Consider the following 21,176-nt stretch of genomic DNA (forward strand, 5'->3'; position numbering starts at 1 on the left):
ACAAAATTCCAAAGATTCATAATTTTATGAGCAAAGAAATTTATTCTCATCTCAGTTCTAAATGCTTAAATTGTATTTTGAAACCATGACCCCTGGTTCTAGACTCAACAGCCAGGAAAACAGCCTCTCAGTATCTACCCTGTCAAGTACTCTTAAAGTCTTATATAGATTAGATTAGATTACGGAAACAGGCCCTTCGGCCCAATAAGTCCACACCGACCCGCCGAAGCGCAACCCACCCATACTCCTAACCTAACACTATGGGCAATTTAGCATGGCCAATTCACCTGACCTGCACATCTTTGGACTCTGGGAGGAAACCAGAGCACCCGGAGGAAACCCATGCAGACACGGGGAGAACGTGCAAACTCCGCACAGTCAGTCGCCTGAGGTGGGAATTGAACCCGGGTCTCCGGCGCTATGAGGCAACAGTGCTAACCACTGTGCCACCGTGCCGCCCTCAATGAGATCATCTTTTCTAAACACCAGAGAATGCAAACCCTTTTTTTACTCAATCTTTCGATCACACTTGCATCCAAGAAAACAATCTAGTGAGCCTTTTTTGCACATCCTGTAAGTTAAATTAATCCTTCCTAGGATAATGTGATCAAAATAGTACAGGGTACACCGCATATGATCTCTTCAAAATATCCTTACTCTATGCTGCAATATTGTTGGATGAAAACTTTGTTTATTTGATGGGGTGTGAGCATCACTAAAAAAAAATCAGTGTTTGTTGCTCATCCCTAATTGCGTTTGAAAAGGTTGTATGGAGCTGAATTCTTCAATTGCTGGCGTTCATCTGATGTACACCCATAGTCCAGTTCAAAAGACAGATCCAGGATTTTGACTCAATAATAGTGAAGGAGAGGTGCTATAGTTCCAAGTCAGGATGATGTGTGACTTGGAGGGGAGCTTACAGGTGTTACTAAAGGAATAGAATTAAAAGTGTTGCTACAGGTGTACAAGGCATTAATGAGACCATGCCTGGAATACTGTGTGCAGTTGTGGTTCCCATACTTGAGGAGGGATGTGGTTATACTTGAGGCAGTTCAGAGGAGAGTTCAGTAGATTGAATCCGGAGGTAAGGCAAATGTCTTATGAAGAGAGATTGAGCAGTTTAGGCCTATACCCTCTGGAGGAGAGGAGATGTAATTGAGGTATATAGGATGCTAAAGGGAATTCGCTAAGAAGATGCAGAAAGAATATAGGGCAATCTAGAAAGAGAGGTCATAGTTTTAGGATAAGGGATAGCAAATTTAAAACAGATGAGGAGAAATACTTCTTTCAAATGATCGTGAATTTGTGGAATTCATTAACCCATAAATATGGTGGATGTGTAAACATTGAGTAAATTTAATGAGAAGATAGCCAGACTTTTAATTAGTAATGAGTTGAAGGCTTATGGAGAGTGGGCAGGAAAATGGTGTTGAGCTTCAGATGCTTGAAGGGCTGAATTGCCTTCTTCTGCTCCTAGTTCTTATGATTGTGTTTCCATAGTACTCCTGACATATCATATACTTGCTTAATGTGCTTACTTTATATTCACTCGTGTGATGTTGGTGTTACATTTATTGGCTTCCTGAATTTTCCCAGGAGGCAGTTAAAATTCAAACACATTAGTGTGGGTCTGGAGGCACATGCAGGCCAGAACAGATAAGGAGACAGATTTCCTTCCCGAAAGGTCATTGATGAATTGGATGGGTTTTTACGACAGTGGTTTTATGGTCATCATTGGACTTTTCTTTATTCCAGTATTTTTAAAAATTGAATGTAAGTTTCACCATCTGCCAATCCAGAAGGGGAAATCAGTAAAGTTTGCAAATGACACGTACTGGTTGGGCTTGTTTTCTAATGCTTTAGAACAGCATTCCGGTACCTCCATTTTCAGGTATTACTGTTTTTCTCCCTCTAGGATGGTGGGATTTAAACTCAATTAGCCTGGTGTCTGAATTACTAGTCAAACAATGTTACCATTAGACAGCTGCCTCCCTGTTGCTGTATCTGCATGTTAGATTTCTATGTGTGTACAAAGATAATCAAAGCATGCATTTGCTGATTTCCTCTTTTCTTTAAAAAAAACCTCTTTACCATTCTTCCTATCAAAGAGGATAATTTCACACCATCATGTTGTATCATTTAGTAATTTCCTGCCCAGTCTCTGAATCAGTTTCCATCACTTTGCAGCTCTTTTACATCCTCTCAAATTTTACTTACCAACTTCACTTTGTATTGTCGGCAGCCTTGGATTTATTACATAGGTTCCAGCATCTAAGCCATCTATAATGATTGTAAATAGCTGGTCTCAAGCACCAATTCTTGAAATATCTTGTTAGTTAATCCTGCAATCCCAGATATGAACATTTCTTTTTCCTTTGCTTTAACTGGCTGTTAATTTTTACTGATCTATAGTGAATTTCTGATCCTTGATGATACCATTAACTATTCTTGTTTTTATCTTAAAGCTTTCCATGGCAATGTCCCCACTCTACCTTTCAAGTCTGTTCCAGCCGTCTCTCTTCCTCTTTGATTCTTTTCCTTGACTTTGGTCTTTTGTGGATCTCTGTCTCCTTTTAGTCCTCTATTAACAGCAGAATCGTCCATTATATACATCCTACGTTCTGGAGATCAATGACCAAGGCTTTGGTTCCTTCTGTAAGGTCACTCAATGCTTCCCCGAGATCCCTCTCTCTCAAATTGTCAGTTCTTCTTGTAGCTGTCTGTGAAAAATGCTGGGAGTCAAGAATGTGGTGCTGGAAAAGCACAGCCAGTCAGGCAGCATCTGAGGCGCAGGAGAATCAACGTTTCAAGCATAAGCTCTTCATTAGGAATGAGCTGTGAAAAATGTGGAGCGAAGCTATTTGATTCATGGCATGATATTGAAGCAAATTGATCATTTTGTTCTCAAACTATATCTTCCCTTAGGGAGAAAGAATTAGTTATCACTCCTACTCTTGCTTGTAACTCTTGTAACTCCCATTTGGAACATGTGCACACATGAAGGTTGAACAAAAATAGATTGAGCCACCTATAAGTATTCCCACTCAGCTCAAGTAACTTTGCAATTCCAGATCAAATCACCAAAACGTCATGTAGCACAACAATATACTTAGAAACCACCCAGCATTGTGTTTCTGAAAATCAATAAGATATATCTTAAGGGATTATTGTGTTTGTTTATTCAAAAATCTTTTCAGTGTGATTTTCTGCCCATATTGTTTGTAAAATTGAAATCATCCACATATCGATTTGCTTTTATCAGGCTTCATAATTAATTCATGTACTGAGAATGGATTGGTTGGCTTGTAATTTGTTAATTCTCTTGACAGTTTTCTTTTTCTAAATTGAATGAATAATTTTTGAGGTAATAACTCTGAAATGTGCCTGAGGGTGCTGCCATATTTCTGGAATAAAAACATAAATTTCTGGTACCCAATAGGCAGCTCTCTGTGAAGAAAGAGTTAATGATTTGATTATCATTCCCACATGGACCGAGTTGAGAAATTTTGGGAGTTTAGGGTGTAGGTTTGCTTGCTGAGCTGTAGGTTTTATATCCAGATGTTTCATTACCTGGCTAGGTAACATCATCAGTGGTGACCTCCAAGTGAAGCGAAGCTGTTGCCTCCTGCTTTCTATTTATATCTTTCTCCAGGATGGGGTTCCTGGGGTTTGTGGTGATGTCATTTTGTATTCGTTTTTTGAGGGGTTGATAGATGGCATCTAGATCTATGTGTTTGTTTATGGAGTTGTGGTTGGAGTGCCAGGCCTCTAGGAACCTACAGCTCAGCAAGCAAACCTACACCCTAAACCTCAACCTGAGCTACAAACCTTCACAAACCTTGCAATTCTGGGAGTGGATGCAGAATAGGTCTGTGCTAGAGTCAGGTTCCTGGAAACAGGTTGGAAGCAGCCTCAGCAGATGCTGATTGCCAATGTAGGTGGGATGGTAAAAGTCCAGCTTTGGTACTCTATGACTTCTTCCTACCTGTGTTTGTGTATTAGCCCTCTCGCCCTCACACATCATAGCTGCTCAGACACACATTCCTCAAGCTCCATCCATTCTAATCCATACCCGTGTACTCATCTAATGTCCTTTCATGCCCACTGTGGTGACATATACTCCTTTATTCAATCCCAATGTCCCCATTGCCCAATGCCAATATAATGTCAACTTACCAACCCATGTCACCTAACTACCACGCTTTGCCCTTAAACCCTCAGCCAATATCTACCTTGGGAAGACTTCAAGAGCCATGTTAAGATCAAGGGTCAGATTGTCACTGACTCTGATTCAGGAGTTCTTTAAAAATGGTAAGTAGAACCCAATTGCAGCATTTCCAACTCCCATACCCAGTCTTCCAAATTCTTACCAGGGTCTTTTAAGCATGCAGGCCATCAGCTGGCTCGATTGCTAAGACAGGCATGATGTACACTCCTGCAATTTTCCTGAAGCTGGGCAAACTTTTTAAAGAACCGTGATTCTTGGCACATCAATGATAGAAGAGAGTGAACCATTTGATTAAGAAATATCTTCCTTATATCTCCTTGTCAAGGTATATCTCCTAAATGTCCTTTTGGCCCATCATGCCTCCCATGCTAAGGTACGTCCCTCTTCCCAACCCATGACCCATCATGCTTACTAAGCCAATATGTGGCACTTACATGCCCATTCACCCATTGTACTCTCTGTAGAAGCAATGAACCCCCTAGTGACCTCAGATGGTGTTTAAAAAAAATGAAAAAGACATTTTCACTTATGAAATGCCGTTCACTGGTTCCTGATAAAAGTGTACATCATCCAGAACCATTAACATTTCAGTACCTAAAACTGCAAGGTACTTCATGTCATTAAGTTTGTATATGTGAAATTGAAAAAGATAGCAGAAAGCCAAGTTTATTTAGCATTGCTGTTTTAACAGGGTGAAAAGTTATGAATACTTTTGTGAAAAGTTTTCTCTCACATATCAACTGTAAACAAGAGCTGAAGTTTACCAAAAAAAAAATGGCTGTGTCATTTTTGGCAAATTTCTCTGCTTGAGTCCTAGCAAGCTTTCACACACTGTCCTTCCAAACTTATCCCATTACCTACACCAAAGTGTCCCATTCATTGTATTCTCTCACTTACCACAGTTGGAACTGTTGGCACCTCTTGGGATTCCTGGTGCTAATGACAGTTTTAAAGCCCAGCATTGTGCCCGGTTAGCTGCTGGCAGTCTGCAGCTGCCTTGCATGGTTCCTGTCAATTGTCTCAGATATTTTAGGAGGAGGAAGTCGAGGTCCCAACTCTGCTTTGCCAGTGGGAACCTGGAGATACTGGTGCACAAGGGCAGCATGTGGTTGCTGCCCATGAAACATTCCTTTCGATTCTGTGACTGGTTTTCATGATGGAGGACCAAGGAGCAAATCGGGAGTTGAAGTTGATAGATTGCCGCTTTGTCTTTCATGTTGGGGAGTTCTTGCATTCTATTTTTTGTCCAGTGCGTAAGAAAATGGAAAACAGTATATAAATGAAGTGAGGTAATGTAATAATGAAGATGTTACTGAATACAAATTGGTCTCTTGTGTTACGGCACAGCGGTGAACCCTTTTGTTAATTAAACTAAACACCCAGAAAAGTTCGTCTCACCTTGTAATCTGTTAAAATATAAGTGACAGAGAATTCCCAAACTGCACTACTTAAAGAAAATTATATCAAGTTATTCTTTAACTCTGAAAGTGAACATTAAACAACAACTATTCACAACTCTAAGCCCCCTTTCTCTTAACTACTTATTACCTGCCTCCAGCTCTATAATATGCTGTTTCAATAAAACACTTATTAAAATTACATTAACTTAATTTCTAAACCATACAGTGGTTGTCATCTCTGGTGTATTTTTCCTTTTTGCTGAGGATCTCCCTGGGCCATCTTCTTTCTTTTTACGAAAAGGTACCTTTGAAAGAGAGTGTTTAATGGCAGTTACACTGTTGATGGCAGTTAATCTGTCTTTGACTTTCAAAATGCCTTTTTTTTTTAAACCTCCAGAATTAGATAATCTCATTGGTTCAACGTTGGCAAAAACAATAAACGTGAACTTGATTCAGTTTTAGTAACCTCGGGCATAATTTAAACTGATTGGTTAAATTCGAATTGTTGTCAAAACAGCAACCAACTCAGGTATCTCACAGCTAAATGTTACATATTTTCAATTTTCCAGTATACTCTGAGATTGCTAGCTTCATTTATATGTGGGCGGCACGGTGGCACAGTGGTTAGCACTGCTGCCTCACAGCGCCAGAGACCCGGGTTCAATTCCCACCTCAGGCGACTGACTGTGTGGAGTTTGCACGTTCTCCCCGTGTCTGCGTGGGTTTCCTCCGGGTGCTCCGGTTTCCTCCCACAGTCCAAAAGATGTGCAGGTCAGGTGAATTGGCCATGCTAAATTGCCTGTAGTGTTAGGTAAAGGGTAAAAGTAGGGGTCTGGGTGGGTTGCGCTTCGGCGGGTCGGTGTGGACTTGTTGGGCCGAAGGGCCTGTTTCCACACTGTAATGTAATGTAATCTAATCTAATCTAGTCATATGACAGGTACTTGTAAGTTCTCAGTGCAAAACAGCAGTCACTCTCTCTTCAAGATACAGTACACACCTTCAACTTCATAACACTTGCCACTCACAAAAGAGACTCTAATTTTGTCTTTCAACACTCAATAGGAAAAAGGGACTTTTGTCTCTCAATGATGGGAATCTCCTTCCATTCTCGTGTGATTCTCCCAACTTTCTTACCAATACCCACATCATTCAGTGAACTGGAATATTCTGCTTTATGGGTTTAATTACTTCTATACAATGAATAATGGATGAAGGGGCATGATGGATAGTGGTGTTTTTGGATAAGAGATGGGCTGGATGGTGCATGAGGAGGGTGTGGGAGATGGGGAATGCGAAGGAATGTGGCTACATGGCAGTCTTGTTTATTTTTACAGCTGGGATGAAACTCTGTCCTACCACTGCAGTCAGCAGCCCCAGTGCAGCATTCAAGAATTTCACTGGATCTATTCCAAAACTTCAGCCAGCACCTGCCATGCCAGCAATGAAAATTCTTCTTCAACATTTATCGAGGCACACACACAAAGTTTTCTGACTTCTGTTGCAAATTTCAAACATGAAAATTCATCCCAAGCATCCCAAAAACCTTTCATTGATGAAATCCCATTCAATAAGTTTAAAAACTGCAAATACTTAATCCTTTATAAAAAAACTTTTTAACCAAAATGCCACATCAAACAGAACTAATCTATTGGTAACTTCTTGGTGCTGTCAATCAAACTGCGAACTTGCAGCTCTTCATTATGACAATAACAAGTTAATGAAACAGTTAAACATGGAGCTAAGTCAACAAATACCTATTGAAAATGCAAGAACTGAGGTGTTCATTCAGAAGCACAGGAAGCTGCTTTTCTTTACCCTAAAGTTTTAAGACAATAAAAATTAATTAACTTGATAGCCTGAAAATTCCACAGAATGTCTCTGCCTCTTACAAGTATTTGTGTGTGCTTAAAAAAAAATCACTCACTATGGTATGAGGACCTTGCTTGTATCAAAATAGTGTCTGTTTGTACTCAATACAGGGTTCAAACAAACTGCTGAATTTGGGTTTCTCCTCTCTGTGAGGTCTATTTGTGAGTGGTAGAAAGATTAGATGATGAAATATTTCATTGTACAATAAGAATGGAAGAGGCAATTGCTGCGGTAGAGAAACAAAAGAATTCTCCAGAGTGGGAATGGCTGGCAGAGTAATGAACTGTTGTGTCTAAAACCAAAAATATGAGAAATAAGATTAAGATCAGTGCATGTCACAAAAAATGGAATTGGGGGACTTTGTTTATGATCTTAAATTATTGAACTCAATGTTGAATTGGAATGGCTTTTTAAAATGTCCATGATAAATGACGAACTGCTCCTTGAGTTTGTGTTGAGCTTCACTGCAACACAGCTGCAACCTGAGAATGGAGATGTCAGTGTGAAAAGGTATGAAAATGCAAGGCTATTGGAACCTCAAGATCATGATTATGCATGAAGCGAAGCTGATATCCAATCCACCTTTTGTCTCCCCAGTGTAGCGGAGGCTGCATTGTGACCAGCAAATACAATATATTAAGTTGAAAGAAGCACGCTTCTGCTTCAAATAGGAGGACTGTACAGAGCCTCAGATGGTGAGGAGCAAGGAAATAAAGTGGCGGGTGTTACATCTCCTCCATTTGCACGGAAGGGAATTGTGGGATTGGAACAAGGTACTGGGGGTGATTGAGGAGTGGGACTCCTCAGGAACTGGTTTGGAACATTAACCAGGAAGGGGAGAGGAAATGTTTTGTGGCACTATTTTGCAGGTGGCAGGAAATGTGAAAGGTGATCTTTTTCATACAGGATGGAAAGTGAGGAAAGGGAAAACCTCGTAATAGTTTTGAGAGGGTAGAGACAGGGTGACAGTGTGAGAAGTAATTTGGATAGAGGTGAGGGCCCTGTCATCCGCAGTTATGAATAGGGGCCTTGTATCTCAGCAAACAGTTAACTTGTCAGCCAAGCAGCACCCTCTTTGAGTCCTTTTTGATTCAAAATGTTTAGACTCTGTAATCTTCTTTGGAACAATTCGGTTTTGAAGAAAACTCATACTAGACTTGGAACATTAGCTCTGTTTCTCTCTCCACAGATGCTGCCAGACCTGCTGAGTTTTTGCAGAACTTCTTGCATTTATTTCAGATCTGCAGAATCCACCATACTTTGCTTTTGTTTGGCTGTACACATGACAATTAACTGAAGGAAATAAAACACAATGATACCAATTCAAAATGGACAGACTGAAAATGTAGGATATCAGGAGTACTTTCTTCATATAAAAGAGCAATACTTGCATAGAACAGAAGTGGAATTATTTTAGGAGCAGTTAGAGACTGCTGCAGAAGTACTCAAAATATTTTTCAGGATGGATGTACTAAGGTGGGACAGTGACCTTGTTCATGTATAATACTTGCAAATACTTGAGGAAAAATATTTATATTTCAACAAATTGATAAGAGCTTGGGAGATTTACATATAAAAACATGATAATCACAGAAGTTATGTAAAAAAGTCTCAAATATTGCAGGTTGAGACAGTGGTTAGGAAGGCAATTAATGTTGGAATTTATTTTAGACAATAGACAATGGGTGCAGGAGTAGGCCATTCTGCCCTTCGAGCCTGCACCACCATTCAATATGATCATGGCTGATCATCCTTAATCAGTATCCTGTTCCTGCCTTATCTCCATAACCCTTGATTCCATAATCCTTGAGAGCTCTATCCAACTCTTTCTTAAATGAATCCAGAGACTGGGCCTCCACTGCCCTCTGGGGCAGAGCATTCCGCACAGCCACCACTCTCTGGGTGAAGAAGTTTCTCCTCATCTCTGTCCTAAATGGTCTACCCCGTATTTTTAAGCAGTGTCCCCTGGTTCGGCACTCACCCATTAGCGGAAACAAGTTTCCTGCCTCCAGAATGTCCAATCCTTTAATAATCTTATATGTCTCAATCATATCCCCTCTCAGTCTTCTAAACTCAAGGGTATACAAGCCCAGTCGCTCCAGTCTTTCTGTGTAAGGTAATCCCGCCATTCCAGGAATTGACCTCGTGAACCTACGCTGCACTCCCTCAATAGCCAGAATGTCTTTCCTCAAATGTGGAGACCAGAAGTGCACACAGTAGGCCCTCACCAGCTGCAGAAGAACCTCTTTGCTTCTATACTCAATCCCTCTTGTTATGAAGGCCAGCATGCTATTAGCCTTCTTCACTACCTGCTGTACCTACATGCTTACCTTCATTGACTGGTGTACAAGAACATCCAGATCTCTCTGTACTGCCCCTTTACCTAAATTGATTCCATTTAAGTAGTAATCTGCCTTCCTGTTCTTGCCACCAAAGTGGATAACCATACATTTATCCACATTAAACTGCATCTGCCATGCATCTGACCACACACCTAACTTGTCCAGGTCACCCTGTAATCTCCTAACATCCTCATCACATTTCACCCTGCCACCCAGCTTAGTATCATCAGCAAATTTGCTAATTTTATTACTAATACCATCTTCTATATCATTAACATATATTGTAAAAAGCTACGGTCCCAGTACTGATCTCTGCGGTCAGAGCCTGCCATTCCAAAATGGAGCCGTATATCACTACTCTTTGTTTCCTATCAGCCAACCAACTTTCAATCCAAGTTAGTATTTTGCCCCCAATACCATGCGCCCTAATTTTGCTCATTAACCTCCTATGTGGGACTTTATCAAAAGCTTTCTGAAAGTCCAGGTACACTACATCTACTGGATCTCCCTCGTTCATCTTCAAAGTTACATCCTCAAAAAATTCCAGAAGATTAGTAAAGCATGATTTCCCCTTCATAAATCCATGCTGACTCTGACCTATCCAGTCACGACTATCCAGATGTGTCGTAATTTCATCCTTTATAATAGACTCCAGCATCTTTCCCACCACTGAGGTCAGACTAACTGGTCTATAATTTCCTGCTTTCTCTCGCCCACCTTTCTTAAAAAGTGGTATAACATTAGCCACCCTCCAATCCGCAGGAACTGATCCAGAACCTATCGAACTCTGGAAAATAATCACCAGCGATCCACGATTTCTCGAGCCACCTCCTTCAGTACCCTGGGATGTAGACCATCAGGCCCCGGAGACTTATCAACCTTCAGACCTAACAGTCTCTCCAACACCAAATCCTGGCAAATATAAATTCCCTTAAGTTCAGGTCCTTCAGCCACTGTTACCTCAGGGAGATTGCTTGTGTCGTCCCCAGTGAACACAGATCTGAAGTACCAATTCAATTCATCTGCCATTTCTTTGTTCCCCGTAATATATTCCCCTGTTTCTGTCTTCAAGGGCCCAATTTTAGTCTTAACCATTTTTTTCCCTTTCACATACCTAAAAAATCTTTTACTATCCTCCTTTATATTATTGGCCAGTTTACCTTCGTACCTCATTTTTTCTCTGCGTATTTCCTTCTTAGTAATCCTCTGTTGTTCTTTAAAAGCTTCCCAGTCCTCCGTTTTCCCACTTATCTTTGCTATGTTATACTTTTTCTCTTTTAACTTTATATGTTTCTTAACTTCCCTCATCAGCCATGGCCACCCATGCCTCCTCCTAGGATCCTTCTTCATTTTTGGAATGAACTGATCCTGCAACTTCTGCATTATACACAGAAATATTCGCCATTGTTCCTCCACTGTCATCCCTGCTAAGGTATTGCACCATTGACCTTAGGCCAGCTCCTCCCTCATAGCTCCATAGTTCCCTTTTTTCAACTGAAAAGTTGTCACTTCCGATTGTACCACCTCCCTCTCAAATTGCAGATTGAAGCTTATTGAATTATGGTCACTATTACCCAATAGCTCCTTCACTTCGAGGTCCCTGACCAATTCTGGTTCGTTGCACAATATTAGATCCAGAATTGCTTCTCCCTGCTCGGCTCCAGCACCAGCTGTTCTAAGAATCCATCTCTGAGGCACTCCACAAAGTCTCTTTCTTGAGGTCCAATACCATCCTGATTCTCTCAGTCTACCTGCATGTAGTAACATTTTTGTGACAGGCCAATTTCAGCTCCTGATTTACCTTACATCTGACATCCAGACTACTGTTTGGGGGCCTGTAGATAACTCCCAAGAGTGTCTTTTTACCCTTAGTATTTCTCAGCTCTATCCACACTGACTCTACATCCCCTGATTCTAGGTCCCCCCGCGCAAGGGACTGAATATCATCCCTTACCAACATGGCCACCCCACCCCCTCTGCCCGTCAGTCTGTCCTTACGATAGCATGTGTAGTCTTGAATATTCATTTCCCAGGCCCTGTCCACTTGAGCAGACTTGAATATGAAAATAGGGATGCACTTCTGAGACTCTGTAAGGCTCTAGTCAGACTACATTTCGAGTATTGTCACAGTTTTGGGCCCCATATCTCAGAGGATGTTCACAAGAATGGTCCCAGGAATGAAAAGCTTAACATATGAGGAACATTTGAGGACTCTGGGTCTACACTTGTTTAGAAAGATGCGGGGGATCGAATTGAAACTTACATAATACTGAATGGCCTGGACAGAGTGGATGTTGTGAAGATGCTTCCATTGGTAGGAGAGACTAGAACCCAAAGGTCCAGCCTTAGAGTACAGGGAAGACCTTTAAGAAGAGCTATAAGGAGAAATTTCTTCAGCCAGAGGGTGGTGAAGTCTGTGGAGGCCAGGTCGTTGAGTATATTTAAGACGGAGATAGATAAGTTCTTGATTGTCAAGGGATCAAGGGTTATAGGGAGAAAGCTGGAGACTGGGCTTAAGAAACCTATCAGCCATGATTGAATGTGGAGCAGACTCAAGGGCTAAATGGCTTATCTTCTGCTCCCATGTCTTATGGTCTTCTGATCTAATATATTATATCTTTGACAATGTTTGTTATGGTATTCAAGATTTCTTTGTAATGTTTTCTGCTTTCTTAGAATCTTACCAACTGTGCCTGTATCAACACTGAATTTGCCCAGAATGCTACAGCCATGTCAGGACAATGTCCGAGGACAAATTGTGGAACTGCGTTCCCGGCATTTTTTGCTGTTGTTTGTGTAGGAAGTCTAATAGGTGCAATGGCACAGACTCCTTCAGTTGTGATTCTGATCAGGTAAGTGACTTTTTCTCAGTTGTTTAATGTCAGTGTTGCTTGAAGAAATTCCAGGATTGTTGTATCTGCTTTAATTAAAGTATAAAAAGCCTTTACACTTTGATTCAACAAATATGTGAAAAAATCAGTTCGAAACAATGGTATTGGGCCTTTCAAATGCTGTGCAGTGCAATATTCAACCTTCTATCCTTGCAGCTCCTTTCTGTTTCATTGTTTATACGAGTCATGCAGACACAAAGTTGTTACTCAACGGAGAGGGAGAGTGTGTGTGTATGTGTTGGATGTAGCACTTTATTACACCTGTGGAAACAAGAATTTTAAAATGCTGCATCTCTAAACCCTCATATTCCCCTCACTGCCACACAATCTCCCCATGCCCTATCAAGCCCCACCAAGTCCTATGGAACATCCATGTGACTTCATGCCACCATAGATCATCATACCCTCCATATAAACCCATGCCCTCTACCTAACTCTCATTGCCAATTTAATAGCTCCCATGTCAACTCATATGAATTGATGTACTCCAATCATCAACCTTTCCTTTGCTTCACTGTAGCAACTCATCAAGGCTCCTTTGATAGCAGCTTCCAAACCCATAAACTGAAAAGGAAACACTTGCAACTTTCATTCCAAGCCTCACATCAACTTTACTTGGAACTATATTGCTGAACCTTGACTGTCTCTGGGTAAAAGTCCTGGAACTCTATTCCTTGCAGCAATCTGATGAAGGGCAGGACATGCAGCAGGTCAGGAAAGTGGCCCACCACTCCCTTCTCCAGGACAATTAAGGATTGGTGTTAAATGCTGCCAAGCCAGCTCATGAGAATAAAAATAAACACTGCTTCTGTTCCCCATTGTCCTGTGAAAATGGCAGGGAGCAGTTTCAGGGATGTGACTTCAGAACTGTGCCCCAGCAACATTTTTTCTCAGGCGGAGAGCATCTCTGCACAAAAATAGTGGCTTCACAGTTCACTTTCTAGTCTTAGTTATTCATTTTGAATTGTTTTTCACCAGTAATCAACACTTATTAGATCTTTCTGTGTATCTCACTGATCAATTTGACCCCTGAAATGAACTGATTAACACAGCTACTGAAAAAAATGAACAACTCAAACAGAGTAGTTATAACTTGTTTATTATTGAATTAATAATTGTGATATTTCTATTGCTGTCGGTGCTGTGTGGTGTGTACTATGCAAGTTCCACTCCAGGGTAGTAGAAGTGTCTCAAATAATGTAGCAAGGAAACATGTTCTTTCCCCTGGCAGCCAACCTGAAATTGTCTGAGAGTAAATTGTTTCTTTTTGTTGTTATTTTAATAGATGTTGCTAGCAATATGCCACCAACTCTCTGAAAGGGCAGGATGTATAAGGTCAATTAGTTAGGTAGGGATATGAGAACACTGCAGTACAGGTGGCTCCAGATTGCTCGACGTAAGTGCAGATTGTACACGAAGACAAGGTTATCACAAGAATTACATCTGTTGTCCAGTCAGTGATGTCAAGTGGATGATAATTAGTTTTCTTTCTTTGTCTCTGCAGGTCTGTGAATCCTGAATATAAATCCTATGCTCTTGGTGTGCAGTTTCTCATGCTGAGACTACTTGGTAGGTATTGCAATTCAGTTATTTAATCAGATAGCATTACATTTCAGTTTGTTCATACTTCTATAGATATTTTTAGAATTTTGGAGAATGTTCATTATGATTGCTGAAAATTTAACATAGAGGTACTTTATAGCCATTTGTGTTGCTGTTTGCCACATTGCTTGCCATGAAACTCCTTATACTAGGGAGCATGCACACCAGGATATATTGTTCCAGTGGGACCAGTATCACAATGACTTGCTACAGGAGATAAAGTTGTCACAGAGAGCCATAGGGCTGTTCTCGCTTTAGAGAGAGAGAGAGAGCTGACAGCTGATGATTTAACCTGAGGGTCACCACACCTCAGGCAAGGGGTGAGGTCAAGAAAGTAGGACCTTCAGGGTGACCTTAACTGGTGCGGGAATTGAATCCACACTGTTGGCATTGCTCTGTTTAACGATAAAACTTATATTATTCGTACTTTACCCTGTCCAAAGTAAGTACCTTGATTAAACAGAAGTTCAATACTAATGGAAAACTGAAATGAAACCAGAAAATGCTGGGAAATTCCATGGAGAGAGAAATTGAGTTTATGAGTAAAATCTTAGAGGGTTTGAACATTCTCCTTCTGTCTGCGTGGGTTTCCTCTGGATTCTCCGGTTTCCTTCCACAGTCCAAAGTTGTGTAGGTTAGGTGAATTGACTATATTAAATTGCCTATAGTGTTCAGGGATGTATAAATTAGGTGCATTAGTTAGGGGAAATGTAGGGTGGGGAAATGGGTCCAGGTGGGATACTGTTTGGAGGGTCAGTGTGGACTCGTTGGGCCAAGTGGCCTGTTTCTACACAGTAGGGATTCTATTCAATGGTAGGGTTCTGAGCAACATGAGCTATCATGTGAATTGTGACAGAATCGCACAAGAACTCCATTCAGACATATCAACAACACCCTCACAGGCATAAAGTTCACCAAGGAGGAAGAATCCGACAACAAACTCGCATTCCTGGACGTTACAGTCGAAAGAAAGGACAACGGAGACCTACAAACCTGCGTATACAGAAAACCGACAAACACTGACCAAATACTTAACTACACCAGCAACCATCCCAACACACACAAATGAAGCTGTATCAGAACACTATTCCAATGAGCCACCACACACTGCAGCACAGATGAACTTTGGAAAACAGAGGAGAATGCCACCTATATAACATATTCAAGAAGAACGGATACTCAAAAAATATAGTTCGCAGATTCCTCAAGAACAACCACGACAAGCAGACCAAATACAGCCAGAAACCCTAACCACTTTACCATACATCAAAGAAGTTTCAGAAATGACAGCCAGACTACTAAAACCCCTCGGAGTCCTAGTAGCACACAAACCCACCAACACTCTCAAACAAAAACTAACAAACTTAAAAGACCCAGTACAACCCATGGTCAAAACCAATGTCATCTACAAAATGAGCTGAAAAATGTGTTGCTGGAAAAGCGCAGCAGGTCAGGCAGCATCCAAGGAGCAGGAGAATCGACGTTTTGGCATAAGCCCTTCTTCAGTAATGAGGTCGTCTACAAAATTCCATGCAAGAACTGCCACAAACACTACGTAGGACAAACAGGAAGAAAGTTAGCCACCAGGATACACGAACACCAGCTAGCCACAAAAAGACACGACCCTCTCTCCCTCGTAGCCCTACACATGGATGAAAAAAACCACCATTTCAACTGGGACAACACATGTATCCTGGGACAGGCTAAGCAAAGACATGCCTAGAGGCCTGGCACTCCAACCACAACGCCATAAACAAACACATAGATCTAGATACCTTCTATCAACCCCTCAGAAAATGAACAGGAAATGACATCACCACAAACCCCAGGAACTCCATCTAGGACAAACATATAAATAGAAAGCAGGAGACAACAGCTTCACTTCACTTGGAGGTCAACACTGATTATGTTACCTAGCCAGGTAATGAAACATCTGGATATCAAACCTACAGCTCAGCGATCAAACCTACAAGTTAAGACATGATATAGATAGATAGATAAACTTTTTTTTACAATTGGTGAAAGTCCCAGAAATGTATGTTAAGAACAGCCTCAGTAAACTGGTCAGAAACATTGATTGGCCCTGCAAGCACTTCTGCAACAGCACTGAAGATCTATACTCCTAACCTATCTGACTTCCTTTCTGAGATCTTCCAATGCATACATCGTGTTGTCATCAATGTGTAAACAATGTGTAACATTCACCAGCTATCACTTGCCCACAGGTAATAGAACAACCAAAAGCTAACCCAAAGCCATTAGCCTCTTGTCAATCACAAGCAACATGGTGGAAAAAGTAAAGAATTGTGAAGTCAAGTAACATCTCCTCACTAGTAACCTGCCTATCAGTTGGAGAGATAGCCATGAGAGGTCCAGGCTAATGTACTGGAGACATGAGTTCAAATTTCACCACAACTGGTGGGATTTAAATTCAATTCATGAAATACAAAGCTTGTCTCATTAATGGTAACCATGACAACTATCTTCAATTGTTATGATGCCTTTTTTAATTCTCTAATGTTTTTTAATGTCTGGCTACATGTGACTCCATACTGACTGAGGTATGGTTCACTCTTCGTTGTTCTCTGCAAGCCACTTAGTTCAAAATCAGTTCAGAATGGGCAACAAATGCTATCCTTCTGAACGATGGTCACATCCCATCAAGGGATAAACAAATGTCAGCATTCATTTAGATCACCATTAACCCAGTTCAGTCTTGAAAACTCCTCGCACCCACAGCTTTTTGAATGAAAGTTCCAGATTTCTGTTATCCATTCTGTGAGAAAGCACATCCCATTTTTACTCATAGGTGACCTAGATCTAAAATTATGCTTCCCTTTTTTGAATTCCCCACCATAGCATATAATTTCTCTGTAATTCTTTGATTTGGTCAACTTCAATCAATTCAACTTGAAAATTACAGTCTAAGTTTATCATAGAATCCCTACAGTGTGGAAGCAGGCTATTGAATCCACAGCGTCCCTCCGAACAGCATTCAGACTTACCCTCCTACCCTATCCCTGTATTTCCCATGGCTAATCCACCTAACCTGCACATCCCTGGATTATAGGCAATTTAGCACGGCCAATCCACTTAACCTGCACATCTTTTGACTGTAGGAAGAGCATCCAGAGCAAACCAACACGGACATGGGGAGAATGTGCAAACTTCACACAAACAGTCACTCGAGGGTGAAATTAATCCCAGGTCCCTGGTGCTAACCACTGAGCCACCGTGCTGCCTGTTTATGCAACCTATCCTCATAATGTAAATTAAATCTTCATTATAGCACTTCCCTGGCCAATTATCTTTCCAGAGATTCCCTGAAATAAGAAATTAGAAGTATTATTAAAATATTTTCTCTGTTGTTAATTTATTTCACAATATTAGCTTGTACTTGCCCCTCCTGCAAATTCTCCTTTTCAATCAGAGTATTTGAACTGAACTAACAATAATGCTTTTCTTTCCCCTCAGGAATGAAATGTTACACAAACCTATGTCAAAATTCAAACCTGTTTCAGAAAGAACCAGATATATATTGTTTAATACTTTTGAGCTTCAGTGAGTTTGTAAAATTGAAAAGCTTGCAATATTAATACCTGTCAGTTTTGGATGTATCCACACTTCATTATGTTTATGGCCATTAAGACTGTGGTGATCCTAGTCTAATGTAAGGGTGCAATTTAATGCAGATGAAAATCAAGCCAAGTTTTAGTCGAACACCATTAAAATGTTGGTGGCAACATTGTCAGTTGTAAACAAAGCAAAATAGGTGAGACATCATAACAAAATAGGGTAGATTTCATTATTAATAGAAGCAATATGTAGCTGTGTGCTTTGAATATGCTATGACACTCCTAAGGTCCAGTCTTCAAAACAGGATAAATTTAGATTTTAACACAATGAAATCTTATTAATTCTGACCGACTCTTCACTCAATGGTTGAAGATGAAATGGAATTTTTTAGGTATATCATTACAAACTGTATGATATTTTAAATTTTTAACTGGAGTTGCTTACAGACTTACAGGTTTGGAAACCCGTTATGAGAAGAAGAAGCCCAGAGGTCTTTGTAAAATTGCTAGATGTTTATTCAAAATGTAGACTGAGTGTGAGGTACTGCATGTACTGAAATTCTTATGGTCTCTGATTTTTGTTGAGGTAAAGATTTGCAATGTGCACAGAATTTGCTTACTACCATTATTATCATCATTTAGACATCAAGGCGGCATTTGATTAAATGCAGTAGTGAGAAGCCTTAGCAAAATGAGTGATTGTAAGAATTGGGTGAACTGGCTGGAATCATACTTCATACAAAAGATGTTCATATGATTGTTGGTTTTCAGTCATCTTAGGCCCAGGACATTTCTGCAGGAGCTCCTCAGAGTCATGTCCTTGGCTCAATCATCTATAGTTGCCTTATCAATTACATTCCCTCCTCATCAAATCAGAAGTGGGAATATGTTGATGTTCAGCACCATTTGCAATTTCTCAGACACTGAAGCACTTAGTGCCATACACAGGGGCTTAATGACAGAAGTACCAGACAATTGTCATCTCCAATAATAAAGAATATAACCATCTCACCTTACATTCTGTGGCATGACCATCACTGAAAATCCTATTGGCAATATTTTGGGAGCTTACCATTGATCAGAAATTTAACTAGATCAGTCACATAAAAACTGTAGCTACAGGTGTATTTGAAGGCTAGGATTATGTGGTGAATATCTCACCTCCTGATTCCTCAAAGTTGGTCCTCCAGCTACATGGCACAAGATGGTAGTAAAACAGTAGAGGCCGAGCTTCAAGTCATATATTCACTAGAGATATGTAAAAACATCTCTGAGTAGGTTGATTTAAGAAAACAATACACTGCCAGAGCAGAGGTACTACTGAGTTGTCAATTAGCTGATTGTCATAGGCTGACCACATGTAATTACTAGCTGTAAATGTTGAACAGAAGAGCATCTTCCATGTTACACTTTGGAGATTTTCATGCCTTACTTCACCAAAAGGCAGAAAATCCATGGACTGTAATTCTGGTAATGTTTTTGAGTTCCAATCCTCTACTGTTGAACTTGACATACCAATTCATCACCAATGCCATCCATCCGTGTTGGCTGAAAAGAATTTAATACAATTGTTAATGTTTGATTTGATGCCATATCATGAAAACATATCACATCCTAACATTTACTTACACGCAAAATATTTGTTTTTATTTTCAGGAATTGTTTCATCTTGTTTAGTGATAATTAAATGGAAACTTTTTAGAGACACGCTGACCTCCCACATTTTAAATCCTCATTTTTGATCAGAACAATTTCTCACTTAAACAGAATGACTCCTATTGTTTTAAATCTGAAAAGTAGGTCAAAAACATCAACTTTTAATTAACTTGATGCCAATGAAAATTGGATGGTTATCTCTTTGCCATTAGTTTATTGGGTTGAAATTAACAGTATTTACTCCTCCTTTCCCAGAGTTTTCTTCACAGCTATGTGCCAAATTAATATCTGTGTGTCATGGAGAAAATAACCTCACTAAGCTTCAAGAGTCTAATCTCCTGTTGGTAATAGTGTTGAAGCCAGTTTTCATTTGCTATTTGAACAGCTATGCATACAATTCTGCTGTCAGATGTTTACTACCCTTACAACATACAAACCAATCAGTACAAGAATCCTTTAGGATGTTAATGGAATTTCTAAATTTGTACTTCTGTGGAACTAAGAAGGGTAGATGTGACTATATTTGAAAAGTATGATATGGAAAAGCACAGCAGGTTAGGCAGCATCCAAGGAGCAGGAGAATTGAAGTTTTGGGCCTAAGTCTGATAAAGGGCTTATGCCTGAAATGTTGTTTCTCCAGCTCCTTGGATGCTGCCTAATTTGCTGTGCTTTTCCAGCGCTACACTTTATGGCTCTGATCTGCAGTCCTCACTTTCTCCTAGATGTGACCACACCTGAGTTGTTTGGCATGAAATTGCTGTCTTCTTAAGAATAATGTGGCGTACTACCTAAGCATGTGAGAAGGGATGTTTTGTTGCCATGTATTCCTCAGGGGAGGGCTTTGCAAATTATGTGGCATTCTTAATTCTGCAAGATCGACATGTATCCTTGTCTTTATTTGTTCCTGGGACATGAGCATTGCTGGAAGAGTACCTTTTGTTGCCTAGGCATTTGTTGCCTATGCCTAATTGTACTTGAGAAGTTGGTGTTACAATAGGGAAAAAAGTGCAATGGGTCCTCGGGTTTCAGAAAATTTGGCAAGAATCGTTATTAGCATTGGCACCAATCTTTTAGGTTGTGCAGATTAAATTCTCATTGTATTGGTAACATTAAATTATTTGTACTGTGTACTATTTTTTGAAAACAGACTTTGCTATAAGTAAATTTAAGTACATATAAATATAATATTCCCTTTAGAATTCTTATGTAGTGAAGCAGTTAAATCACTCAAAAGCTTAATTAATAAATGACTCTTCTTCAGATGCAACATGCTTCAGAATTTCATTGTGATCAAATTTATTGTCAGTTTTCTCAAGGTAGCTCAAGGAACCAACAAATATGATCTTCTCCCAACTTTAATCATGGGTTTATTAGTAAGGTGTAATACAAATAACATTACATGAACATTTGGGTTGAAATCAAAAATGTGTCTGAAATTCATAAAGGAATCTCAAGAACACACTAAATATTGACAGGTCTGGAATCTCCTGGAAAAAAATAGACTATTCTGTTGGTTATGACCCCTCATCCAGCTACAAACAAAATTCAAACTCTCTATTTGGGAACAGCTGTGCAATTTTAGTGTTTTTTTGTATTAAACAAGATGTTAGCTT

At 40.1% G+C, this 21,176-nt stretch overlaps 1 protein-coding gene across 1 annotated transcript in view; it reads left to right on the forward strand.

Moving 5' to 3' along the window:
- LOC122559852 (solute carrier organic anion transporter family member 3A1-like) overlaps positions 1-21,176 on the forward strand; it is a 322,868-nt gene that overhangs the window by 297,488 nt on the left and 4,204 nt on the right. The window contains exons 8-9 of the mRNA XM_087998848.1: positions 12,516-12,691; positions 14,235-14,299. Of these exons, the coding sequence (XP_087854974.1) occupies positions 12,516-12,691; positions 14,235-14,299 (241 nt within the window). The remainder of the gene's footprint in view (positions 1-12,515; positions 12,692-14,234; positions 14,300-21,176) is intronic.

Source organism: Chiloscyllium plagiosum, unplaced genomic scaffold (assembly GCF_037043375.1).
Source record: "Chiloscyllium plagiosum isolate Xiang-an unplaced genomic scaffold, Cpla_swu_hap1 HiC_scaffold_2, whole genome shotgun sequence".
Lineage (NCBI taxonomy): Eukaryota > Metazoa > Chordata > Chondrichthyes > Orectolobiformes > Hemiscylliidae > Chiloscyllium > Chiloscyllium plagiosum.